Raw genomic sequence first — 27132 nt, 5'->3', positions numbered from 1 at the left:
AGTCAGGGGCGGAGGAGAAAAATGTGCTACCGTCACCCAAAAGTCCATGACCATCACAGCCCTAGATATAAGACCACCACAGAAGTCTTCACGTGTTTTTAATCTTTCGTCATTTGGAATTGATATACTGCTTCTATACTATCATACAATGTGTTATATCTCAAAGTGGTACGGCTGTATGCGTTATCAAATTAAACGTGACATATCAACAGTGCAGTAAACAAAGAACCCTGTTCATTGCGAAGCTAAATGACTTCAGTGTCCACACTCCCTCTTTATGGGTAGATAATGACAGAACAAGATACTGTAGGCAGATATGGTTCTGTTTGGCGTCTGTATCTGACCTCTGATGTTCTGAACAGTAATTGTAGTTATTCCAGGAAAGCATCCTATAATGTCGCAATGCAAAGTTCCACCCACCCCTCAAAGCAGGCTTCCCAAACTTATTTGGCCCACAAGGTCTGAGAAAAAAAAAGACATTTTGTCCCAAGTCCCTTTTTGGACATAAAAAAAAAGACATTCTAAAAAGACCAGCAAATCAGCTCCAAGTGACTTACATTTTGGAAAGCTGTTCCAAAGTACTCACACGCATAACTGAGTGATATATAGATATATATAAGCAAGGTTTGAAATGTTTGTCCAATATTACATCCGTTTGGGTAGCCTAGTGGTTAGAGCGTTGGACTAGTAACCGAAAGGTTGCAAGTTCAAATCCCCGAGCTGACAAGGTACAAATCTGTCGTTCTGCCCCTGAACAGGCAGAACAAATTCTTATTTTCAATGACGGGTTACACTGTTCCTAGGCCGTCATTGAAAATAAGAATTTGTTCTTAACTTACTTGCCTAGTTAAATAAAATACAAATGATTTGTAAATATGTTTCCGGGTCCCTGACCATCCACTCAAGAAATTGGCCAGGGGCTGAAACTAGTTGATGATCCCAGCTTTAAAGACCTCCTTTCCTCAGCTGCTCTCCTTCGTGATCACTTTGGTTGAAAGGACCTCCTACCATGCTGCTTCTAATATCCTGGCAAATCAGTGGTAATGAGCATTTTTCTTTATCATTGTATTACCATCTTATACAATGACGCATTGCAAAATACCTCTACTTATTAGTTCCTGTGAGAGATAGCAGAGATGAAGGGGGGGGGGGGGAGGAGGAGGACACTTACGATCCAGTCCGTTGGCGTATCTCATGCTGATCTCACAGTGGCCCCACACGGCACTGACGATCGGGTACAGCTTCTTCCCCTTCAGGCCTCTGAATGCCACACCGAGGTACTGTCCGTCCACCATGAAACTCAACGTGCCCTCGTCCATATCCAACACCACTAGAAGAGCGTCCGGCAATGCGAAAGCTTCCTCAGGCTCTAAGAAACACGGATACGAAGGTAGGGAAACCTGGGCCCGGTTCTTACTGTCGTGGTACAGTCGGTTCCTGCCCAAGTCCCACCCCCAGGACTCCGAGTCACTGCCTACTAGTGCCGTGTAGCCGACCGAGTGTAAGGGGGCGTCGGACGTGGCTACTCCCACCACAGCGTGTGTCCCTCGCTGTCTCGCCGGCCAGTGGATCCGCCAGACGTGGAGCCCCCGCGTATAGCCCACTCTGCCGCGGATGCAGTCGGTGCTCTGCGCTACAGGATGGCGGTGGAAGGTCAGTTTATCCTCCTCCTTGATAAAAACGTTGAGCGAGCGGTCTTCCGGGTTCCAGGCATGGCGGAGCTGGAGGTCAGGGGGCGCGGGGGGCATGTCCAGCAGCAAGTCCAGCCGCGGCGGCTTGTAGAAGTCAGGGCCCCGCAGCTCGGGGTGGAGGTGCCGGCGGTGGGTCGACGGGCGGAAGGAGGGCGAGCCACCCTCGCCACGACTGTCCACTGACTTGACGCCTCCAGAGATCTTCTGACCCATGGTGTCGGCGAGAAAGGGGGAGAGGGGCAGGGAGGAAGGTGTTAGTTTGGGTCGGTTTCGGTCCTCTGTCACCCCGGCGTTACTTCATTAAAGCAGATTTTTCGGTGCAGTAACCAGGGGAACCACAGGGAGCAGTGATGACGCACTCCTGTCGGTGGCAGACTCCACAACGCCGCTTTCAAAAGGGGGCCGCCAACAACACTCCTGAGAGGAGAAAGCAGAGAGAGAGGAATGTGAGTGCATGTAAGGGTACGTTACAGCTTATGACTGCGCCGTTCTGGCCCAAATCGCTGCCTCCTTGCAAAACACACTAAAAAAAAAGTTCTAGAGACCAGAGAGAGAACGAGAGCTATAACAAAACACACCAAAAGTGAGATACTTCCCCTAGAGTAGAACTGCGAGGACACTAATGCTCCTTTAGATAATACATTTTCAATAACCGCCTTTTAGAAAAGCAGCCGAGTCGGCCAAAAAAAATATATATATTTTAAATATATTGCTTCATCCGAGTTTCCAAAACCAAAAAAAAGAAAATTTAAACAAAATCCCTCCTTGCCGCAGCATCATTGATCCATGGTGATGTGAAAAATAACGCTCTGTGAACTAGATAATGGAAGATTGGCTGATAAGCTAAAAATACTAGGGCCCTATGTAACAATAGCAGGCAGTTCCTGTTTGGGACACACACACTTCCTGTTCAGCTGAAATGACACATCATTCTCTTCCAGGAATGAGGGATAGCTATTCCTGAACACAGGGAAAGGGACACTCATACCAGACTGACACACCGCTTGGGGGTAGACACACACACACACACACACACGTCAGCTGTGTGTGTGTGTGTGTGTAATATTATATAGTACTGTACACACAGATGATAAACTGAAATACAGGTCTACTGTTGCTATGTAAGCTAATATCCACAGACACAAATGCAGTACTGTACAACACAACACTCAGACAGAGTGAGGTCAGCAACTGCCTGAGAGAGAGAGAGAGGTCTGTCTGTGTAAGTTAACAGGAAGGGGGGTGACCAGACGGCCAGACAGCCACACAGCTGTGAGTCCTGCCCCCCCTCCCCTCTCTCGGTCTTCCTCCCAATAAATGAGAAGAGGAATGAGGTCATGAGAGTTGGCAGTGTGTGTGTGGCACCAGAGAGTTCAGTTCCCAGCAGGGAGTGTGTGTCTGTGTCGGTGTGTCCAATTAACTGTTCCGAGTGTGTCATAAGTGGGCAGGTGGGTTAGGGCTGGGTTCTTATGGAAGTTTCTGGGAGAATGTCATTAGCTAGTAACTGTAGCCAAACTGTAGTCGTGTGTGTGTGTGTGTCTAGGTGTAGTTCTGTACAAGTGTCTTTCTCCGTATTATCTGAGTCTATGGCTGCGTTTACACAGGTAGCCCAATACTGATATTTTCCCAAATAATTGGCAAAACAGCTGATCTGACAGGTCAAAAGCCAAATTAGTGGGGGATAAAAATACAGAAGTGGCCTGCCTGCGTTTACCCCTTTGTGTGTGTGTGTGTGTGTGTGTGTGTGTGTGTGTGTGTACACTAGAAGTCGACCGATTATGATTTTTCAATGCCGATACCAATTATTGGAGGACCAAAAGAGCCGATACCGATTAAAAATCGGCCAATTTTTTTATTTTATTTGTAATAATGACAATTACAACAATACTGAATGAACACTTAATATAATACATCAATAGAATCAATTTAGCCTCAAGTAAATAATGAAACCTGTTCAATTTGGTTTAAATAATGCAAAAACTAAGTGTTGGAGAAGAAAGTAAAAGTGCAATATGTGCCATGTAAGAAAGCTAACATTTCAGTTCCTTGCTCAGAACATGAGAACATATGAAAGCTGGTGGTTCCTTTTAACATGAGTCTTCAATATTCCCAGGTAAGAAGTTTTAGGTTGTAGTTATTATAGGACTATTAGCGCGTGCTAACTAGCTAGCCATTTCACTTCGGTTACACCAGCCTCATCTCGGGAGTTGGTAGGCTTGAAGTCATAAACAGCGCAATGCTTGACGCACAACGAAGAGCTGCTGGCAAAACGTACGAAATGAATGTTTAAGCGCCTGCTTCTGCCTACCACCACTCAGTCAGATACTTGTATGCTCAGTCAGATTATATGCAACGCAGGACACGCTTGATAATATCTAGTAATATCATAAACCATGTGTAGTTAACTAGTGATTATGATTGATTGTTTTTTATAAAATAAGTTTAATGCTAGCTAGCAACTTACCTTGGCTTACTACATTTGCATAACAGGCAGACTCCTTGTGGAGTGCACAAGGACTAGTTAACTGTAAGGTTGCAAGATTGGATCCCCTGAGCTGGCAAAGTGAAAACATATGTTGTTCGGCCCCTGAAGGAGGCAGTTAACCCACCGTTCCTAGGCAGTCAATGAAAATAAGAACTTGTTCTTAACTGACTTGCCTAGTTAAATAAAGATTAAATCAAGGTGTACATTTCTTTACTGGCAAAATAGGTGTCCAAAAATACCGATTTCCGGTTGATATGACAACTTGAAATCGGCCCTAATTAAAATCGGCCATTCCGATTAATCGGTCGACCTCGAGTGTACACAGCATGTCTATTCCTCCCATTTCCCCCAGATGGCTCCTCTACATCGAGCTAAGCTGGCCTAGACCCAGTCTGGGGGGGCACGTGGGTGGTAACCTATGCATTACTGCTTCCTCAAGGGGGTGCTTGACCTCTGACCTGCAACACCACGTTACCCCTCTGAAGGGGGCTAGACCCAGAGGTTGCAGTGAAGAGCTGCAACATACCAGCTGTTTACATTTAGATCCTACCATCCCGTTTGAGTTAGACCGCTCTCCCTCTCGTTCTCACCCATCTCTGGCACACTCCCTCGCTCCCCCCAGCCTTCTGACGACTTATTTAGGAGAGTCTGCTCTTCTCTGTCATCATCCCTTCCTTTAGCTGGGCTAGACAGGTATGGCAGTTAGGGGAGCAGAAAGGACAGCATATAGGATGGGAAAGACCTAAATAATATTTTTTCTTTCTTGAGGGAGACAGAAAAGCATGATGAAATGGAGGTATATGAAGAGAAAGCAAGAGAGCGCGCACAAGAGCAAGAGCGAACGAAGGACAGAGCAAGAACTAGAGCGAAGCCACAGACCAGAGAAAGTCACTGAAAAAGACAGAACCAAACAAAGGGATGCGTAACATGGGTGGGGGTGACTTGGCTACCTTCCCTCTAACAACGCTTTTAAAAAAAAATCAGTTGCATAATGCGTGTATAAAATCATTGCTCGGTCCCTTCTGCCTTAGAGCCATGCTTTCATGCATATCCAAAATGCTCTGACTGGGGAGACGGGCTTTGATGTGACACACACACGCAATCTCACTCTGACACAGCTCCTTCACACGGACATTATTTGTCACAGTAGAGTCATTACCTCGGAAGAGCTACACAAACACAAGATGGAGGACTTCTAGGGAAAACTCATAAGAATGTTTGGGAAATTACCAAAAAGATCACGGTCTGTCGGCTTCACAGGAGGAATAACCCAGACCAGCCTGTTAACGGGAATCCAAAACAGTGTGTGCTTAAACAGACCAACACATACCTAGCAACCCTGGTTCCAATTAGTGGCGTGTGTGTTGCTATGAAGTGTTAACTGCAGTGGAGAGTAAAGCCTTTACAAACTATTCGACAACAACCGTTAGCGTCTACATAATTGAGATCAAATTCTAGTGAGGATATGCCAGCGGTAGGTAGATTGTACGCAGTATGTTATTATTTTAGAGTATGTCAAAATACAGACAAAGATGAATCATCCTGTGGAATTCTAAGAGATAAGGAAGGATACTCCACACTGCTAACGGGGGCCGTTGATCCTATTAAGCCAAGGAGAAAACGACGGGAGAGCTCTCAATCTATCCCTTTATTTCCATCCTTCTCCCTCCAACTTCCCCTGTCAGTTTATTTAGCCACTCTCCCTCCAGTCACCCCTCCAAAAATACTACATACGCCAGCCATACTCAGGCGGAACACTGTCCGGATCCAGAATGGACTCAATACGCGGGGTCACAGCTTTCTTTTAAAGAACCCAGTAGAATGCACAAGTTGCCATTTTGCAAACAACTATTTATTTAACTAGGCAAGTCAGTTAAGAACAAATTCTTATTTACAAATGATGGCCTATCAAAAAAAGGCCTCTTGCAGGGACAGAGGCCTGGCATTAAAAATAAGTAAATAAAGAACACACATCACAACACTACATAAAGAGAGACCTAACATAGCAAGTCAGTTACACATAACACAGCATGGTAGCAACACAACATGGAACAAACATTAATCGGGCACAGACAACAGCACAAAGGGCAAGAAGGTAGAGACAACAATACATCACACAAAGCAGCCACAACTGTCAGTAAGAGTGTCCATGATTGAGTCTTTGAATGAAGAGATTGAGATAAAACTGTCCAGTTTGAGTGTTTGTTGCAGCTCGTTCCAGTCGCTAGCTGCAGCGAACTGAAAAGACAAGACCCAGTGATGTGTATGCTTTGGGGACCTTTAACAGAATGTGACTGGCAGAATGGGTGTTGTATGTGGAGGATGAGAGCTGCAGTAGATATCTCAGGGGGGAGTGAGGCCTAAGAGGGTTTTATAAATAAGCATCAACCAGTGGGTCTTGCGATGGGTATACAGAGATGACCAGTTTACAGAGGAGTATAGAGTGCAGTGATGTGTCCTATAAGGAGCATTGGTGGCAAATCTGATGGACGAATGGTAAAGAACATCTAGCCGCTCGAGAGCACCCTTACCTGCTGATCTATAAATTACGTCTCTGTAATCTAGCATGGGTAGGATGGTCATCTGAACCAGGGTTAATTTGGCAACTGGGGTGAAAGAGCTGTGATTACAAGGAAACCGCAAGTCTAGATTTAACTTCAGCCTGCAGCTTTGATACAGTGCCTTGCGAAAGTATTCGGCCCCCTTGAACTTTGCGACCTTTTGCCACATTTCAGGCTTCAAACATAAAGATATAAAACTGTATTTTTTTGTGAAGAATCAACAACAAGTGGGACACAATCATGAAGTGGAACGACATTTAGATATTTCAAATTTTTTTAACAAATCAAAAACTGAAAAATTGGGCGTGCAAAATTATTCAGCCCCCTTAAGTTAATACTTTGTAGCGCCACCTTTTGCTGCGATTACAGCTGTAAGTCGCTTGGCGTATGTCTCTATCAGTTTTGCACATCGAGAGACTGAAATTTTTCCCCATTCCTCCTTGCAAAACAGCTCGAGCTCAGTGAGGTTGGATGGAGAGCATTTGTGAACAGCAGTTTTCAGTTCTTTCCACAGATTCTCGATTGGATTCAGGTCTGGACTTTGACTTGGCCATTCTAACACCTGGATATGTTTATTTTTGAACCATTCCATTGTAGATTTTGCTTTATGTTTTGGATCATTGTCTTGTTGGAAGACAAATCTCCGTCCCAGTCTCAGGTCTTTTGCAGACTCCATCAGGTTCTCTTCCAGAATGGTCCTGTATTTGGCTCCATCCATCTTCCCATCAATTTTAACCATCTTCCCTGTCCCTGCTGAAGAAAAGCAGGCCCAAACCATGATGCTGCCACCACCATGTTTGACAGTGGGGATGGTGTGTTCAGGGTGATGAGCTGTGTTGCTTTTACGCCAAACATAACGTCTTGCATTGTTGCCAAAAAGTTCCATTTTGGTTTCATCTGACCAGAGCACCTTCTTCCACATGTTTGGTGTGTCTCCCAGGTGGCTTGTGGCAAACTTTAAACAACACTTTTTATGGATATCTTTAAGAAATGGCTTTCTTCTTGCCACTCTTCCATAAAGGCCAGATTTGTGCAATATACGAATGATTGTTGTCCTATGGACAGAGTCTCCCACCTCAGCTGTAGATCTCTGCAGTTCATCCAGAGTGATCATGGGCCTCTTGGCTGCATCTCTGATCAGTCTTCTCCTTGTATGAGCTGAAAGTTTAGAGGGACGGCCAGGTCTTGGTAGATTTGCAGTGGTCTGATACTCCTTCCATTTCAATATTATCGCTTGCACAGTGCTCCTTGGGATGTTTAAAGCTTGGGAAATCTTTTTGTATCCAAATCTGGCTTTAAACTTCTTCACAACAGTATCTCGGACCTGCCTGGTGTGTTCCTTGTTCTTCATGATGCTCTCTGCGCTTTTAACGGACCTCTGAGACTATCACAGTGCAGGTGCATTTATACGGAGACTTGATTACACACAGGTGGATTGTATTTATCATCATTAGTCATTTAGGTCAACATTGGATCATTCAGAGATCCTCACTGAACTTCTGGAGAGAGTTTGCTGCACTGAAAGTAAAGGGGCTGAATAATTCTGCACGCCCAATTTTTCAGTTTTTGATTTGTTAAAAAAGTTTGAAATATCCAATAAAAGTTGTTCCACTTTTATGATTGTGTCCCACTTGTTGTTGATTCTTCACAAAAAAATACAGTTTTATATCTTTATGTTTGAAGCCTGAAATGTGGCAAAAGGTCGCAAAGTTCAAGGGGGCCGAATACTTTCGCAAGGCACTGTATATGCTGAGAAGGACAGTGCACTGTCTAGCCATAATCCCAAGTACTTGTACGAGGTCATTACCTCAAGCTCTAAACCCTCAGAGATAGTAATAACACCTGTGGGAAGAAGGGCATTCTTCTTACCAACCACATGACCTTTGTTTTGAAGGTGTTCAGAACAAGGTTAAGGGCAGAGAAAGCTTGTTGGACACTAAGAAAGCTTTGTTGTAGAGCGTTTAACAAAAAAATCTAGGGAGGGGCCAGCTGAGTATTAGACTATCTTCTGCATATAAATGGAAGAGAGCTTCCTATTGCCTAAGCTATGTTATTGATGTAAATTGAGAAGAGCAAGGGGCCTAGGATTGAGCCTTGGGGTACTGCATTGGTGACAGGCAGTGGCTGAGACACTGCACTCTTTTGAGGTAGCTAGCAAACCAGGCCAAAGACTCCTCAGACACATCAATACTCCTTAGCCAGCCCACAAGAACAAAATGTTCTACCGTATCAAAAGCTTTGGCCAAGTCAAAAATAGCAGCCCAACATTGCTTAGAATCAAGGGCAATGGTGACATCATTGAGGACCTTTAAGGTTGCAGTGACACATCCATAACCTGAGTGGAAACCAGATTGCGTACCCGAGAGAATACTATAGACCTCAAGAAGCCAGTCAGTTGATTATTGACAAGTTTTTTCAACACTTTTGATAAACATGGCAAAATAGAAATAGGCCTATAATAGTTAGGATCAGCTTGATCTCCCCCTTTAAATAAAGAACCAACCGTGGCTGCCTTCCAAGCAATGGGAACCTCCCCAGAAAGGTGAGACATGTTAAAAAGGTTGGAGAAAGGCTGCCGATAGTACGGGCAGCAACCTTAAAGAAGTTTAAGGAGCTCCTTTAGCACCTCGTCCAAGTGACCGCCTGCAGGGAGAAACTTTGTAGCTGGGCAGGGGGAAAAAAAAGAGGGAGAAGCATCGGGGATAGTCACATTGGAAGGGGTGGGAGATGAGGAAATGTTGGACAGGCAGGGAGGCATGGCTGAGTCAAATAGGAATCCTGACTTAATGAAGTGGTGATTGAAGAGCTCAGCCATGTGCTTCTTGTCAGTAACAACCACAACATTTAGGGACACGGGCAGCTGTGAGGGTTTATTCTCCAGGTCTTTAACCGTTTCCCAGAACTTCTTGGGGTTAGACCCACAGAGCGAGCACTGCTCCTTAAAGTAACCAACTTTAGCCTCCCGGATAGCTAGTGCACTTATTTCTCATTTGCCTGAACTAGAGCCAGTCAGCCTGAGTACGTGTCCAAGTGTCTTCGACAGAGGGATTGATTCTATACCATTTTTGTTGTAACTAGACCATGTCAGCTAACATTCTTTAGCATGGTAGCTAAGTTAACATATCTAAACATTGTAGTTATCATGGGCAGATTATGTGCCCATGGGCCTAGACCCACAGGGGTCCCCATTGATTTGGTTGCAATGTTTGAGCCACTCATATGAACACAGAGGAGACATCGCAAAATGAAAAAGAAATATATTTTTTTAACTTGCAGGAAATAAGTTTTAAAACGGCTTAAATATACGCTCCGCCAACAAGAGGGGCGTGAACAAAACAATGTGAACATACACTAGATGTCTGCCAGGGTCGCTGTATAGAAGCCAACAAGGTTATCTTGGCACTCCCCCACCTTGTAAAAATATTTTGGAAGCTATAGAAATGCATTTAGTAATGTCTACACGTTTTTGACCAGTATATGTATATTCTATTACAGATGCCTTAAATCCATAGATTTAAATTATGTTAACTGAACATAAAAACCATGCATGGGACACGAGGTGGTTTCTTTCTACGATGACAATTGACATCTGGAATTTGCCACATAGGAAATGTGTGACCAAACCGTCTCAAATAATATTTGAGTACCCCCGACGCCCACCCCTTTCTTTGTGCCTTTGTTTCTTCATCCCGCTCTATGTAGCAACAATAAATCATCAGCGAAGGGTAAAACAGCACTTACACCCTATCAGTGGGTACAAATTATATAATGCCGCCGACAAAACGGCCCAAGCAATTTGCATTGCTGCAATCAATGAATGCTTGATTGGCAGAGATGTCTTCAGGAACACACAGAGCACTGTGATATGCCATGTGTTTTGGATTACTAGCCTTTATGGGCATTTTAATAGTCATTGAGCTCTTGGTTAAAAATAATTGCACCAATATATCAGTTTGAATTTACACTGAACAAGCATAAAATGCAACAATTTCAAAGATTATACTGAGTTAAGGAAAGGATAGGGAAATCAGTCAATTTAAGTAAATAAATGAGGCCCTAATCCATGGATTTCACATGACTGGGGGAAAAAAAGTTGGGCTTGGATCAGAAAACCAGTCAGTGTGTGGTGTGACCACCATTTCCCTCACGCAGCGCAACATCTCCTTCGCATAGAGTTGATCAGGCTGGTGATTGTGGCCTGGGGAATGTTGTCCCACTCCTCTTCAATTTCTGTGCTTAGTTTCTGGATATTGGCGGGAACTGGAACACGCGGTCTAACACATCGATCCAGAGTATTCCAAACATGCTCAATGCGTGACATGTCTGGTGAGTATGCAGGCCATGGAAGAACTGGGACATTTTCAGCTTCCAGGAATTGTGTACAGATCCTTGCGACATGGGGCCATGTATTATCATACTGAAACATGAGGCGATGGCGGCAGACACACCGGCAGTCATGACCGCAGTAAAATTTTCACGTGACCATTGAGACATGGTAATCTCGTTTTATGCACTCTGGACATGCTTGGTAGTACCCATCTCCCTAGTGAGCATCAAGTCCTAATGGCCTGGTACACTCAGGGCTCTATTGTCCCTCTAACCACTGACAGCAATGCAAATGCATTGATGTCGAAAATCACATCAAAACACATATCATCAAGTCACTGTGATGATCAATTTGAAGAAAGAAGTTCAACAGCAGGTTGAAACAGTGGTAGTCGTTTCAAAACCTAACACAAAAACGGACAGTGCTTCCTGATGATTAATTCAAAACATCCATACGCATATTAGAGTTTATGAATAGACCCTACGTATAGGCTTTTGAGTCCAAAGCCTGAAAAAAAAACCTGAATTAAAACGATGATTGTGCCTTATACAATACTCAGCCTACTGTATGCGTAAGTAAAAGTACATTTATGATAAGGTTGAGTAGTGGTTGACAGTGTATATGCCGATCCACAGACGTTTAAAACAAACATTACAATAATAATGAATGGCGGGGGTAATTTGTTCTGTTCTCCAAATAGCATTTTAAAGTAAACCCTAACCCGTCCCGCCATATCCTAGGTTTAGCTGAACTGACGCCAGTGGTATAAACTCATAGAAGGGCACTTAACACACACACAGTTGCATGCTAGCGTTGCGGAGACACGCACAGCATACCAACCCAAAATGTACATGGAACACGACTTCCTAACAGCTGTCTTCTCCCAAGCATAATGTTAGTCACTGCTCAAGGACTTTCCTCCGGAACCCCCCCCCCCCCCCCCCCCCCACCACACACACAAACAATAGGGATTTGAACACACAGTATGGGCCAGAGAAACTCACCACAACCTCTGCTACTCTCTAAATCACCTTATCTAAGAAAGGGGGGGCGAAAGAGCGAGAGACGCACACAAACATAATGGCAGACAGAGAGAAAGAGAGCGATAACAAGCCAAGCAAGAGGTCAGCAGCTGACAAAACAAAAGAGATGAAGTCAGAATGAAGCCCCGCTATCTAACCATCCCGGCAGCACAGCTCAGATTTACCCCCTCCCCTCTAACCTAAACATGGTAGGACAACAGAAACCTATAGCTGTGGCACAAACCATATTAGATGAATGCGGGGGGTATATATAGAAGTCAGAGGTATAGAAAATGTCAGGTTTTAGAATAGATAGAATTCAGGCGTAGATATGATTTTAAGTGTCAGTAAGGGGAGGGAAATCCGAGGACGGTATATAGGATAATTCCCGACACACACGGAGCGGAGGGAAGAGTATCCTGTACAGCTGGGGCCTCTGGTCCATTAGGGAAATTAAAGACGGGACAGGGAAGAGAGGAAACACGCAGCGTCTGGGAGAAATCTTGTCAGCCATGAGAGAGATGCAGGATGCCACACGCGCACACACACAGAGAATAATAAACTCTTAGATAAGGAGTACATAGTCAAATAAACAGTACAGAGTGCATCACGAGGTGTCGGCATCCCTCATTCACGCACACAAAAACGTAACTTTCACAAAAGCCATCCACCTCGCTACCACGCGCTCTCTAACAGTCTTAAACAGGCCGCTTACAGTAAGTAGTAACAGCAGTGTAGCTCTTCTGTGAAACTCCGCGTCTCATGTTCCACCTCAAAGCCGATAAAAAAAAAACTAATCAAGAGAAGAGCGGTGATAAAAGCGCTCCCTCTCTCCGTTGTGGAAAGAACAGAGAAGAGAACACAAGCCAGTTGAGTCCTGCTGAGGGAAAAGCCTCCCTCTCCCTAGAGGTGACCCACCCTCTCTTCCCTCCCTGCCTGGCAGAAGCTAAGCCGCCCGGCCGCTATCGCTACTGCCCTCGGCGACTCTTCTTGTTGCCGTGCCGTCCGCCGCCTGTCGCTATCGAGCACTCTTCTTCTTCAGAGTTAGTTTCAGTTCAGCACAGAGTGAGTGAGTGAGTGAGTGAGCGAGAGAGAGACAGTAGGACAAGGATAAGAGGGAAGGCTGGCTGGCTGCCTCATGCTGAAAGCCAAACCCCTCTGATCTCATCAAGCAGGGTTACGACGGAGACCAGACAGACGGGCTGGGGGACACACACACACGCCCATTTCATTTCCCTCACCCCATCTGAGCCCAACCAACCCCCTCTGCCATACAGATACCGAGAGACACGCAGCAAACGCATAAAATACACACACGGATAGAACAATCATATAGTCTAAGCCTATATTAAAATATAGTACAAAATATACACTTACTCATATGGTATATACACTTTAGAAACGCAGGTACATATACAATCATGCCTTTATGCAGAATCTAAACACACATTTAGACATACAACATAATACAAACATATTTCATACACATACAGCAGCATTTAAACAGTTATTTATGTGCTCCATTCCAGACACACAGTTTGACAGCTTTTTCCTGCCATAGACAGACCAAATAAAAACTTCAGCTCAAGACACAGTATACACACACACACACATCCCTCCGGCACCAGCACAGACAGCGTGAGTGTTCCATCGTCATGAATGAGGCACAGAGTATCTGAGTGGACTTCCTATTTCCTGGGCCACGCGGACCACCGGGGAGCACTAACTGACACCACACCGGGCCTGAACCTCCACCTCTCTGCACCACACACGCACACACAGACTACTCAATCGCCCCCTTTCACCCTCCCAGTCCCACCTCAGCCCACTACGGTGGAGCGAGGTAAAGGGGAAACGCATAGCACTGTAAAAACACAAGCCCTCGCTGCGGATCAACTGAGTCAAATATACTTCTAACCCCATTTACCTTAACCCAACACACACACTAAAATTACTCACCGTTAGCCATTATAGCCACGGAGGCTAGCCCACGCAGGTTAAACGGCCGACAATGTAGGCAGTCACCGTAGGCTAAACATAATATACATTACCAACGCTTGTGTGTTTCAGATTTTTGTTTCAAAGAAAGAATTTGAAAGTAACTACGGTGTGTTCAAAGATAGGAGGGAAACGGTTCGGTTCAAAGTTGCCTATTAGTTAGACATGCACGACATGGCAACCCCTTGAAATTAGTGGATTTGGCTATTTCAGCCACACCAGTTGCTGACAGGTGTATAAACCCTTTTTTTTTAAAAATTTTTACGAGCACACAGCCATGCAATCTCCATTGACAAACAGTAGAATGGCCTGTACTGAAGCGCTCACTTTCAACATGGCACCGTCATAGGATGCCACCTTCCCAACATCATATTTCTGCCCTACTAGAGCTGCCTGGTCAACTAAGTGCTGTTACTGTGACGTAGAACCATCTAGGAGCACACAAGCGCAAAGAACAGGACCAGCGAGTGCTGAAGCACGTAAAAATCTGTCCCCGGTTGCAACACTCACTATCGAGTTCCAAACTGCCTCTAGAAGCAACGTCAGCACAATAACTGTTCATCTGGAGCTTCATGAAATGGGTTTCAATAGCCGAGCAGCCGCTTCTCATCTCTGCGGTAGTCTAAGTGAATTATGCAATACACCTCTGCCTGTAATATTTCATTTGTAAGGGTGTGGTCAAGTGTACCAGTCAGGTACTGGTGAGGACCCTCCTTTTGGGGGTGCTCTGCAGGAGTGTCTGCCCTATGATGGGATGTGTGAGGTTTTCATCCCAACATTGTCTTACACTGAATTGGGGATTTTTTTATTTTACCTTTATTTAACTAGGCAAGTCAGTTAAGAACGTTCTTATTTTCAATGACAGCCTAGGAACAGTGGGTTCAGGGGCAGAATGACAGATTTGCATTGTCAGCTCAGGGATTTGAACTTGCAACCTTCCGGTTACTAGTCCAACGCTCTAACCACTAGGCTACCCTGCCATCCCATACGTGTGGATAGCGTGTGCATTTAAGGGGGGGGGGGGGGGGGGGGGGGGGGGGGGGGGGGGGTAGAAATACTGAACCGTAACGATTTCAGTTGAAGGGAAAATGACCACTGCTACGTCCTGCCAATATTATTGAGGTTACTGCTTATGTGTGAGGAAAGTGTCTCGAGCATCATTTTAAATGTCGAGACCAGAACAAGGGGAGGGACAAAGACGCTCAATAGGCACGTCTCGCGCTCCATTATTGTGCACACTCTCTGTTTCATTATGTTTCCTGATGCGATCAGGACACGCAGGTTGAAATAAAAGAAAAACATTAAAACTCTGAACCAACTATATTAAATTTGGGGACAGGTCGAAACACATGAAACATTTATGGCAATTTGGCTAGCTAGCTTGCTGTTGCTAGCTCATTTGTCCTGGGATATATACATTGGGTTGCTATTTTACCTGAAATGCACAAGCTCCTCTACTCAGACAATTAATCCACAGATAAAAGGGTAAACTGAGTTAGTTTCTAGTAATCGCTCCTTCTTTGGACTTTACATGGCGGTTGGCAACCAATTTCAAGGTGCATTACCACCACCAACTGGACTGGTGTGTGGGCCTCAGTTCATCTTTCAATCACTCACATGGGTATATCCTCCTAAAACCCATGAGGAAATGGGAGAGGCAGGACTTGCAGCGTGTCAAGCGTCCCAAAAAAATAACCAAGTTCTGCAATGCAGACACTCGTTGACGCGAGCGAGCAGTTTGGATGAAATTATTGAATAAGATGTACATTCATATTGCAACACTAGCCTGCATAATGCAAGCGGTGTGTTCAGCATGTAAGGCAACATATGACAGAAGAGAAGCTGAATGTATCCAATTATAGACAAGCTGACTAACAAATAGCCTACCAAAATGTCAAATTATTAGCAGAAACATATCCCCCCAAAAATCCTGCACCCCCTACCGTATTTGGCTGTAGCCTACAGTGTATTTACTATATTAGCGGGTTAGTGTCGGGACTCAGATTTTCAGTCAGCCAGTTGCGGATGGATTATTAGCAATTGCAGGTGGGTGCATGTGAACAAACAGCTGACCCACGCATCACTAGTGTGTGCGTGTGAGCTGGTATGAAGGGGTGAGTGTAGGGTGTGCTTCGTTAAAGTGTGTGAGGGGGTTAATCTGCAGGACAAGCGCCCCCCCCCCCCCCCATAGAAAGAATAGGGAGCAGAGTATCCCATATTGTCAATAGAGCAAAAGTGTGTGTGTGAACCATCTTCTACCAACACACGTGTCGTAGACCAAGCCTCCCAACCATTCAACACAAGGCCCAAGGGAGCGAGAAAGGGAGAAGGGGATGAATGGAGATAAGAAAAACAATGCAGGGTACTAGAGCCCTAAGGATTCGGATAGAGGAGGATGGAGAGAAAGAGGACGTGGAGAAGGGCGGGACGCTCATCTGGCAGTCGTCAAAGTGACCCCAGACAGATGGCAAACAAACAGAAAGAGGAAAGGTTCAGTTTGGAGAGGGTGATGGTGAAAGGGATGGGGAGGAGAGGGTGGCAGAGGGAAGACTCACCCACTGCTCATCCGTCATCCTTCCTCCCATACGTGTGAACACACACACACACACATTCAGGGGCCAGCCACAATTTAAGTCTCTCTAGACTGTGAATAAATGTTCTCCAACACCATGTAAGGGCACAGGAAATTACTCTACAGCAGGGTTCCCCAACTGGCAGCACGGATATATAAAACCCAGAAAATCAGCTCCAAGTGATACCATCCGCTCAAAAAAATTATAATCCCACAGCTGGATCTACTTGATAATCAGCATGAGAATGGGTCATCTTGCGTATAGACTACAATATTCAGGGCAGACTACTGAAGCATGCACACAGACAGCTAGAGTAGGTAAATAATAGTACTACTAAGGTTTACAACTGATAGGATGCTGAGAGCTGAGACAGGAAAAGAACGATATGTTTCCATCTTTCTCACACACACAGTCCATCTCTGTGTCAACATGCTTCTTGGGTCCCAGATAGCTGAAGGGACTAGAAATTGAATTTATGATTCGTATAGCGCCTCCATCTCCATCTCTAGCCATCTCCCAACGTCGGTCTCGCTTCCGCTCTTTCCCTAACGCCGCCACCCCCCCTCCATCTCCCCAAACATTTCCTTCCATTTTCCAGTAAACCCCAGTTCTTGTGATACAGACCGCACTCACCCAGACTGTGAGGGTCCTAAGGGGGTAAAAGGTTACAGGTCACAGTTAAACCTGATTGATGGCCTCCACCCCCCCCCCCCCCATCTCCCTCTCTCCCGGCATCTGCTGTCTGAGTCTGTCGCCCACGACCCCTTGTTGCCACGCGTCAAGTTTTCCCCGAGCTATCCCATAGTGCCCCTAAAATCTCACACACGTTCAATTTCATTAGTTCAATGTCTACCATGCAATCGTTTTTTCCCCGCTTTCCATTGTTGTTAGGTTTAATTGTGAAATTGTAACACAGCATATTGTGCCAAAGAGGGCTATAGCTACATATGACAAAGAGATCCAGACCACTGTATTCTCTTTACATTAGATTTTATTTTTTTAAAGGTACAAAAATTAAAACAATAAACGGGTCAATGCCTAATTCCATCAGAATTTTTGCAGAAAAATTGTTTCTTTGTTTAGTTTTTCCAGGTTTCGTTCTCAAAATTGCACTTTAATAGAAAAACAACATTGGACATTCTAAAGCCAGGTTGACAAAACCGTTTTCTGGTAAATGGAACGGTTGTCATCATTAACGACTGAAAAACATGCACACACAGAGGGGCATTTGTGTGCCGTTGCCTCTTGAGAAAGTTTAAGGAAAATCCCTTAAGCATTTTGTTCATGTCTTAACAATCTTGGACAAAGTAATACATTTTCTAATAAAGTTCAATACATTAAGTTGATTTCACAGATTTTATAGGGCCCCATCTGGTGCATCCCCTCTTCCCTGTTGATCTTCCCCCTTTCTAAAATAAGGAAAACAGTGCATCCCTCACCTCACTCACTTATTCACTACTGGATATCAATCCGCTAGCTCGTGCCTACCAAAATAGTTTGATTTTTCACCACAGCAAGAACTAGGGTTGGTCGGTATCTGAATTTGCATACCTTCATACAGTTCCTGTACCATACGGTATTACCATACGGTATTACCTGCTATTTCTTTCCATATATATATATATATACACACACACACACACACACACACACACACACACACACACACACACACACACACACACACACACACATACACACATACATACACACATACATACATACATACATACATACATACATACATACATACATACATACATACATACATACATACATACATACATACATACATACATACATACATACATACATACATACATACATACATACATACATACATACATACATACATACATACATACATACATACATACATACACATATATATATACATATATACATATATACATATATACATATACACATATACACATATACACACATAATAACAGTCCTAACAAATGCTAAAAAAGTACCAATGAATTCCCATAGCGGATGCGAGCTAAATGCTAACAAGTGCAAGGTAACGTAAAAAAAAGTCCAACTTCATGAGCTGTGGTAATTGCAATCTCTCAAAAAGGTTTGCGGCACACACAAAACAAATATCAGGCAGCAGGGATCTTGATCCATGAGGGGATTGTCTCTGCTGCTGTAAAAAAATTAAAAGAAGCTTTATCTTGCAAACTAGCAACTTAGCTAGCAGGTAAGCAAACCAAATGCATAACTGGAGCCATGAGCATGACACCTTTTATAAGCTAAATTTAAAAGATTATATGAACAACATTTAAAACGCAACATGCAACAATTTTACTGAGTTACAGTTCATACGGAAATGAAGAGGGAGGGAATGGTAGTGAACAGCATTTCTGCCTTGCCTCTGAAATATTCAGGGCACCAGTCAATGGACAGTAAACAGGAGCAAGGGGCTGAGGTTTCACCCTGCATTCACTAGGTTTAAGAGGCTTTCAGTGAGGAGGGAGTGTGTGTGTGTGTAATGCACTCGTGTATATTCCCACATACAGCAATGTTTCCTCACCATTATTTACCTGGTTTAAATCGGGGTCAATGCAAATAATCAGAGGTCAGCTAACACCACCACGCCACCAGAGAGCTAGGCTCATACATGCTACGACTGACCTAGTTTCACTGAGTGTGCAGTGTGCGTTTCTATATAAAGCGCCCACTGAAAGAGAAGACTTAGCAGTACCCCCAACCCCTTAGGAGTTTGGGCCGGCACGATACTGGGAAAAGGGTCCTGCCCCTTATCAGGTCAATGGAGCAGTGGTCCTTTGTATCTCAGTTGGTAGAGCATGGCGCTTGTAACGCCAGGGTAGTGGATTCAATTCCCGGGACCAGCCTTACGTAAAAATGTACGCACGCACAACTAAGTCGCTTTGGACATAAAACACAAAAGCGTATTATATTTAGCAATGTACATGTACCGTCTGCTATACACTTAAGAAATCACCCAGTTACAAATCGCCCAAACCATGGGTAAGACACATTCACATACTAACAATACAGTTCACTTAAGGATCAAATGGGTCAAGCAAGAATCAAACAAGAGCAATGCATTTATTACCTGTTGGTTCTTAGGAAAGCAACATCGTCAGTCTGTTGGTGTGCTTCTGGTTCAAAGATCAGTACAACATATGGTGTGAGTCTGAAACAGATAAGAGGTAGAGTTATCAAGCAAACAGTAGAGAGAACATTGTCTCATTTATGCTGCTGCTCAGATTTTTCACGAGTGGCACGTGTAGCTTATTTTGTCGGCCAATCACAAGTCATCAAAGTGGCACTAGTCTTTGGGTGCCGTGACATGCAAGTTGGAATTCAAATGAAGCAGTTAAAAGTGAAATGACAATGATTGTCTACAACAACCATGAGCCAACAGGTAGGCTGCTGCTTAATATTTAGAATGGAGTGATTGTTGTAATTGTGTAGGATGGGGACGGGTAGCGTAGCTGTGTTTCTCAACTCCACGATATGTACAGTCGGAGTTAGGTTGCACAAATGTGGGCGGAGTGTACCTTCAACTAGAGTCGCTGTTAGTCGATACCACCGACGGTTTCCGCGTATTTGATTAACATTTTATTAAATAATTTCCACAAGGAAAGAAAGGCAGGCAGCTACAGAGGACATAGGTAAGTGTTTAAGAATTATTATTATTAATTTTTTTAAGTATTGTCTGACAGCGGCTCGATGTAGTCGGAGATACAGTCCACACACTCATCTCCACGCAACTCCATCGATGTACATTGTGGAGTTGAGAAAAACGTGGCTAGGGAAAGCGCAGCCTATGTAGCCACAAATAGCCAACCCAGCTAGCTAGCTTAACGAGCTTCTCTTCTCTGTCTGATGCAATCAAAACAGGTACCATGTCATCACACTGGATGATGAATAACCTACAGTTGTTACAGTAACTACTGCGTGTCAGTTTGGCTGCCGTGGTCTTTCCATCTCGCCACTCAGACACACATAACACACCGCCCCTCCTCCCCCCACCTGCTGATCTCTGTGTGTGCATCAACAGCTTAAGTTAATAACAATATATATATATTTTTATTTTATTTTATTATTCTGTCACTTCCCTCTCTTGGATCAGATCTGGACACGACCGGGTCTATACGGGGCCAGTTATGGTTGTCCTCGGGTCTGTTCGGACTGGGTTTCCAGATTTTAAATTATGTATTTATTTATTTATTTAAGCCCCGGGTCCATTTTGGAACGGGTTCCAACTTGTTGGACCTGAGAAGACCTCAGAGAACACAACACATGGAATGATGCAAATTGAGTGTGTGAAACAAGACAAATGTGAACCGATAGTATTCAGCAGCAGACATGGCTCCCAGTGGAAGTTGCCCTGAGGCACAGATCTAGGATCAGCTTACCCTCCCTGAATCCCTGAGACGTCCTTTTCCTGTTGAAAAGCGATATCCCAAGTATAAACACAATGAGGTGCACACACACACACTAAAGGGTAAAAAGAGAAAGTGTTTTTTTAGACAACTGCCAACTTCAAGGAGTAGGGCATTCAAGGAGTTGGCTTGATGGGAAGTTGTCATGTCATCGGCCTCCCCCTTGCTTGAGGAACAATAAAGGAGTAATAGAGAACAAACGAGGGAAAAAAACGAGACATCTTAGTTGTCGGACTGAGAGTGACATTTTTGCATATGCACCACGGTTTTGAAACTCAATTTACTATAGACATTTTTAAAAAATGTTTTCAGGTTCAAAATATCACCCTCAATGTGAATGAAGTGGACAGGAAAGTGTGTGGTGTGTGTTTGGCAAATATGGAGTTGTAGGTTAATCTTATTCAGATTCATAAAACATACACACACCAACACGCCCGCGCACACAGTGTAATTTTTGTCAAAAGTGTATTTTTCATGAGAGAGTATCTTTACATAAACACAGAACTGTCGGTCAAAGAGGCTTTTCAGATGGGGGCTCTTTGCACATCACGCACACACTTAGAGATAGAGTACACACACACACACACAGAGAGAGAAAACGCTGACACACTCAGCACTTTGCTGCACGGCCCAGGCCAGGGGAAAGCCCATGAGGCTGGCTGTCTGGTTTATGGTTTCTCCATTTCCTCAAGACCGGGGTGGGCTGTGGAGCTAAATAAGCCACTTTACCCTGGAATTAGTGGGAAGACAGGTCTCTCCCTCACACACAGAAACACACGCATGCGTAAACACACAAACATGCAGGCACACAATCTCTAAAAAAACAGATTAAAAAAAATAATAATCTCAGCTCCGCTTTAGAAACCAAATCAATAACTTTTACAGTATCAGTAATAGAGCACTGCTTTTGAAACATTGCATGTATATTTATATTCCAGACTCTGACATTCCTCATTCTAATATGGAGTATATAGAGTACCACAGTATGAGTCATAGTGCCCTTAAATGGTTCCAATCATTTTTCACCACTCCCTTTACCTCAGAGGATTTTATAAACACTTCAAATAAGGGCTGTGTTTCATATAGGCTTATCCTGGTTTGACGATAAGAATGGGGGTGTGCTCGGTCCTCATTTTCCTGTAGTCCACAATCATCTCCTTTGTCTTGATCACGTTGAGGGACAGCTTGTTGTCCTGGCATCACACGGCCAGGTCTCTGACCTCCTCCTAATAGGCTGTCTCATCGTTGTCGGTGATCAGGCCTTCCCCTGTTATGTCATCGGCAAACTTGGTGTTGGAGTCGTGTCTGGCCATGCAGTCGTGGGTGAACAGGGAGTACAGGAGGGGACTGAGCACACACCCCCGAGGGGCCTCCATGTTGAAGATCAGCGTGGCGGATGTGTTGTTCCCTACCCTTACCACCTGGGGGTGCCCCGTCAGGAAGTCGAGGATCCAGTTGTTTAGTCTGAGGGTCCTTAGCTTAGTGATGAACTTTGAGGACACTATGGTGTTGAACGCTGAGCTTTACTCAATGAATAGCATTCTCACATAGGTGTAACTTTTGTCCAGGTGGGAAAGGGCAGTGTTGAGTGCAATAGAGATTGCATCATCTGTGGATCTGTTGGGGTGGTAAAACTAAAATAATGATTATATAAAAAATATAATTTTAAGAAGTCACATTTGCGAGAAAGATTTACAGTTATCAAAATGTCACGCCAGGGTAAACCTACACCAAACAGTTCTTATTTTAAGTGTTTCTAAAATCCCCTATTGGAAAAATTTTGAAAAATCGATTGGAACCATTTCCCTGTTATTATGACACCTCCACTGTGGGGCTCTATTGCTTTGCATTGTTAGGTATTACGGCACTGTTGGCGCAAGGGAAATAAGCATTTCACGACACCCGCGATAACGTCTTCAAAACGTGTGTACGCAACCAAGAACATTTGATTCCATACATCCATCTCAAAGCTACAGTATAAAAAGGTATCCAAATAAGAAAGCTACGATGAGATTCCACATTCCTATGACGGAGCTGATACCCATATGAAACTGAAAGCCAATAGACCCCGAAGCAACAGAACAGCTTCTACCCCCAAGCCATAGGACCACTAAATAGTTAAGCAAATAGCTACTCGGACGATCTGCATTGACCCTTTTTGTACCAACTCATCAGGAGTTCAGCCGTCACTTTATTCCTAGTTATATGTACAGCACATACACTACATGACCAAAAGTATGGACACCTGCTCGTCGAACATTTCCTTTCAAAATCATGGGCATTAAATTAAGTGGGTCCCCCCCCTTGCTGTGATAACAGCCTGCACTCTTCTGGGAAGGCTTTCCACTAGATGTTGAAACGTTGCTCCGGGGACTTGCTTCCATTCAGCCACAAGAGTGTTGGTAAGATCACGCAATTAGGCCTGGCTCGCAGTCGGCATTCCAATTCATCCCAAAGGTGTTCGATGGGGTTAAAGTCAGGGCTCTGTGCAGGCCTGTCAAGTTCTGAAATGTGATTTGATTTTCAACCTGATATTCATCATCTCTAGCACCATACCAGTGTCCACATGTGAAAACGGCATGTTTTTACATTTTGTAGTTAAAAAATGTTTACACATCAAGTCTAAACATTTTAAAAACAATGATATTCAAAAACAGATTTATGGTGGCGAGTAAGAAAATACCCTCCCTCTGGCTAGAAACTGGTTGCACGTTTAAAAAAATAAATAATAATTCAACCACAGATCATAGAAACAGTGTTTTCACATATATATATATACACACATATATACATATACACATATATATATATATATATATATATACACACATATATATATACACACACACACACACACACATATACACACACACACACACACACACACACACACACACACACACACACACACACACACACACACACACACACACACACACACACACACACACACACACACACACACACACACACACACACACACACACACACACACACACACACATACATACATACATACATACATACATACATATGGTGCTGGAGATTGAGAAGTGGTGGAATTGCCCTTAAGGGCAAATCAATGAATATCCTGCGAGAAACAAAGGCTTATCTCATTCGTTATCCATTCCAACACATGAACCCAGAACCCTATGAGGAAGATGTCCTTCTAACGTTTCTATGACAACCACGGAGGAAGGCAAGGCACACACACACGTGCTGTCGACAGACAGGGATGGGATGCACGCAAAAGACAACTTCCCTCATGAAGACAGAAAAGGGTATGAAAGGGGAAGTAGGCCAAATATATCGTTACATGTCCTCCTCCACTCCATCCCATCTCCCATCTTTCACTTAATCCACATGCCCAACCAGTCGACGGCAGAAACCCTCATTCTACCCCACTGCTAAATTTCCCTCACTAAACAGAAGGCTAGTCGCTAGGCTACGTACATCTGGGTCGAGGGTCAGGCTAAGGACTACCACTGAAGAGCAGAACAGATGTGGAACCATGGATAGAAATAGAGCGGATTGAAATAATGAAATGGATAAGTAGATCTACATTCTCCATTCTATTTTAGAAAATGAATGAATGTCTCTCCCTCTCTCGCTTTTAATATACCTTTCAAACCAATACATTTTTTGAACCAAGCATCTCGCCAAATTCTCTATCTGGAAGGATTCGCCGGCGACAAAGTCTATACTTTTTTTCCGGCCAAACAAACTAATCACGATTACGGTCAAGTTCTGCCTATGGCTTAGTACATAGCCGTAATGCTGAGGCGGCATTGGCACACACACACACACCACACCCGTTACTACTATCCTCCTGCCAGTTCCAAACTTTGGGAGGCATGTCACTTCATCCTTCTTTCACATAGCCTACCACACACTGTTTTCATAACCTCAACTAGATGGATCCATGAAGAATTACTGTGGGAATAAATGTCACTGAATGCTGAAAATATTGGAATTAAGTAGGATTATGCAATTGAAGGCATCAAACTGTAGCTAACGGAAACTCCCAAAGCAATCCAATTGTTATAGAACATCAAGCAATGGCGTGTTCAACTATTTCAGCATCACGTCGCGCTGCTTCGAGACAAGCGTGGGGACGCGTCTTGATAAATCAATCAATGTCCGATTTTTCATTCAACCAAAAGATAAGTACGCTTGTAGATTTTGCACTGTTGGGATACTGGTTAGGCTACAATTATGGTGTGGAAATGTTAGCTGAGATGAGAGGTGAGTGCTGCTGATAACCATCTTGTCTAGTTGGCTCATTCATTAGCACTGATCAGAACATTTTGCCAGCATGTACCTTAACAAGTGGATTATTTTGCTCTTCAGTCATGTAGTAGTCTAGGGCTACTCCTGACCAAAAGCCTGTGACTCGTCTGTTTCACTGAATCTCGGGCCTGTATATTTGGTTAATTCTCTGGCAGGGCAAATAAGCGGAGGTGGTATAGCTCATCTGTTTGTTGCTGAATAGATGAGCTATGCTACTACTACTACTGATCAGAAACATTTAGCGTGCAATAATGTAGCCTAAATCAAGTATAGACCAAATAGCTTGGGGACGGTTGTGAAATATGAGCACGAGACGCAAATGCTTTTGAAAATATAGATGGCTATTATTTTCTAAAAAATAATAATAAAAAAACGGATCATGATGAAAGTACTCAATATTTTTTTTTAAATTATAATTTTAAGACCCTTCGCCTGCTCCCTAACAAAGCGGAGTGAGTGTAATTAAGGTGAAAAGTGGGCTCCGTTTCAAAATATCACTTTATATGACAGCGGTTAACATGTTGCCGTGACGCAAGTTGTGGGAAAATTATTATTTGCATCTTATTCTGCTATATTTTTCATTATACCACAACATTGTTGAATACTTGTTTCTGATTGGCTAGAAGGGCATTCTAGAATGGATATTAAAAACAGATATCGGTACACCTTGCAATCATGAAGCATTATGCACCTACACATGCAGACCATACTTGCTACAAAGTTACAGAAAGCTAAACCAACCACCACACATACTGAAATTGGATACATTGTAAACGCAGGTCCAACGAGGACTGTGTTAGCTGTAGCTAGCTGGCAAGCAAGGCATACGAAAGTTGCCAGCGAGCACGGCAAAGGAACATAAAGAACGACTGGATTGCGTCCATAAATATTGAACGAATGGAACGAACGACTAGATCGCATCTATAGCAACCAAAAGATGAGAAAGTAGGCATTTTCTTATACAAACGAAAATAAAAAATATATATATATTTCTACCAGTAAATATGGGCTTAGTATTGTTTTCTTTGGCAACTGTGGTATAAGCTGGATAAACAGCTTAAAGAAATGCAACAGAATAAACTTTGCTGTTATTCTGGATGCAGAGATAGTGACGTTGTAGCTGTAGCTAGCTGGCTAGCTATCCGCAAGCAAAGGATAATAACACTGCCACCGAGCATGGCAACGGAATATAAACGAACCAAAAGATGAGAAATGTGTGTGTATGTGTGTTAGAAACATACATACAGTTGAAGTCAGAAGTTTACATACAGTCATTAAAACTTGTTTTCAACCACTCCACAAATTTCTAGTTCTTAACAAACTATAGTTTAAGCAAGTCGGTGGGGACATCTATTTTGTGCATGACAAGTATTTTTTCCAACAATTGTTTACAGACAGATTATTTCACTGTATCACATTTCCAGTAGGTCAGAAGTTTACATACACTAAGTTGACTGTACCTTTAAACAGCTTGGAAAATTCCAGAAATTAAGTATTGGCTTTAGAAGCTTCTGGTAGACTAATTGACATAATTGGAGTCAATTGGAGGTGTACCTGTGGATGTATTTCAAGGCCTACCTTCATGACACCATGGGAAAATCAAAAGAAATCCACCAAGACCTCAGAAAAATAATTGTAGACCTCCACAAGTCTGGTTCATCCTTGGCAGCAATTTCCAAATGCTTGAAGGTACCACATTCATCTGTACAAACAGTACGCAAGAATAAATACCATGGGACCACGCAGCCGACATGCCGCTCAGAA

At 43.6% G+C, this 27132-nt stretch overlaps 1 protein-coding gene across 3 annotated transcripts in view; it reads right to left on the bottom strand.

The window, feature by feature from the left end:
• Nucleotides 1-27132, bottom strand: part of LOC118965528 (SPRY domain-containing SOCS box protein 4-like) — a 112163-nt gene that overhangs the window by 44420 nt on the left and 40611 nt on the right. The window contains exons 2-3 of one of the 3 annotated variants that reach the window (XM_036985697.1): nucleotides 19743-19823; nucleotides 1172-2108 (exon numbers count right to left, since the gene is read on the bottom strand). In XM_036985697.1, coding sequence (XP_036841592.1) covers nucleotides 1172-1904 — 733 coding nt within the window. In that variant the 5' untranslated portion in view covers nucleotides 1905-2108; nucleotides 19743-19823. Of the gene's footprint in view, nucleotides 1-1171; nucleotides 2109-12801; nucleotides 13094-19742; nucleotides 19824-27132 lie in introns of those variants that run through there. The other 2 variants (XM_036985699.1, XM_036985698.1) reach the window with 2 other exon arrangements.

Source organism: Oncorhynchus mykiss, chromosome 8 (assembly GCF_013265735.2).
Source record: "Oncorhynchus mykiss isolate Arlee chromosome 8, USDA_OmykA_1.1, whole genome shotgun sequence".
In the NCBI taxonomy this organism is placed as follows: Eukaryota; Metazoa; Chordata; class Actinopteri; order Salmoniformes; family Salmonidae; genus Oncorhynchus; species Oncorhynchus mykiss.
Note: the sequence above shows the minus strand (reverse complement) of the source record. Positions and strands in the feature narration are given on the sequence as shown.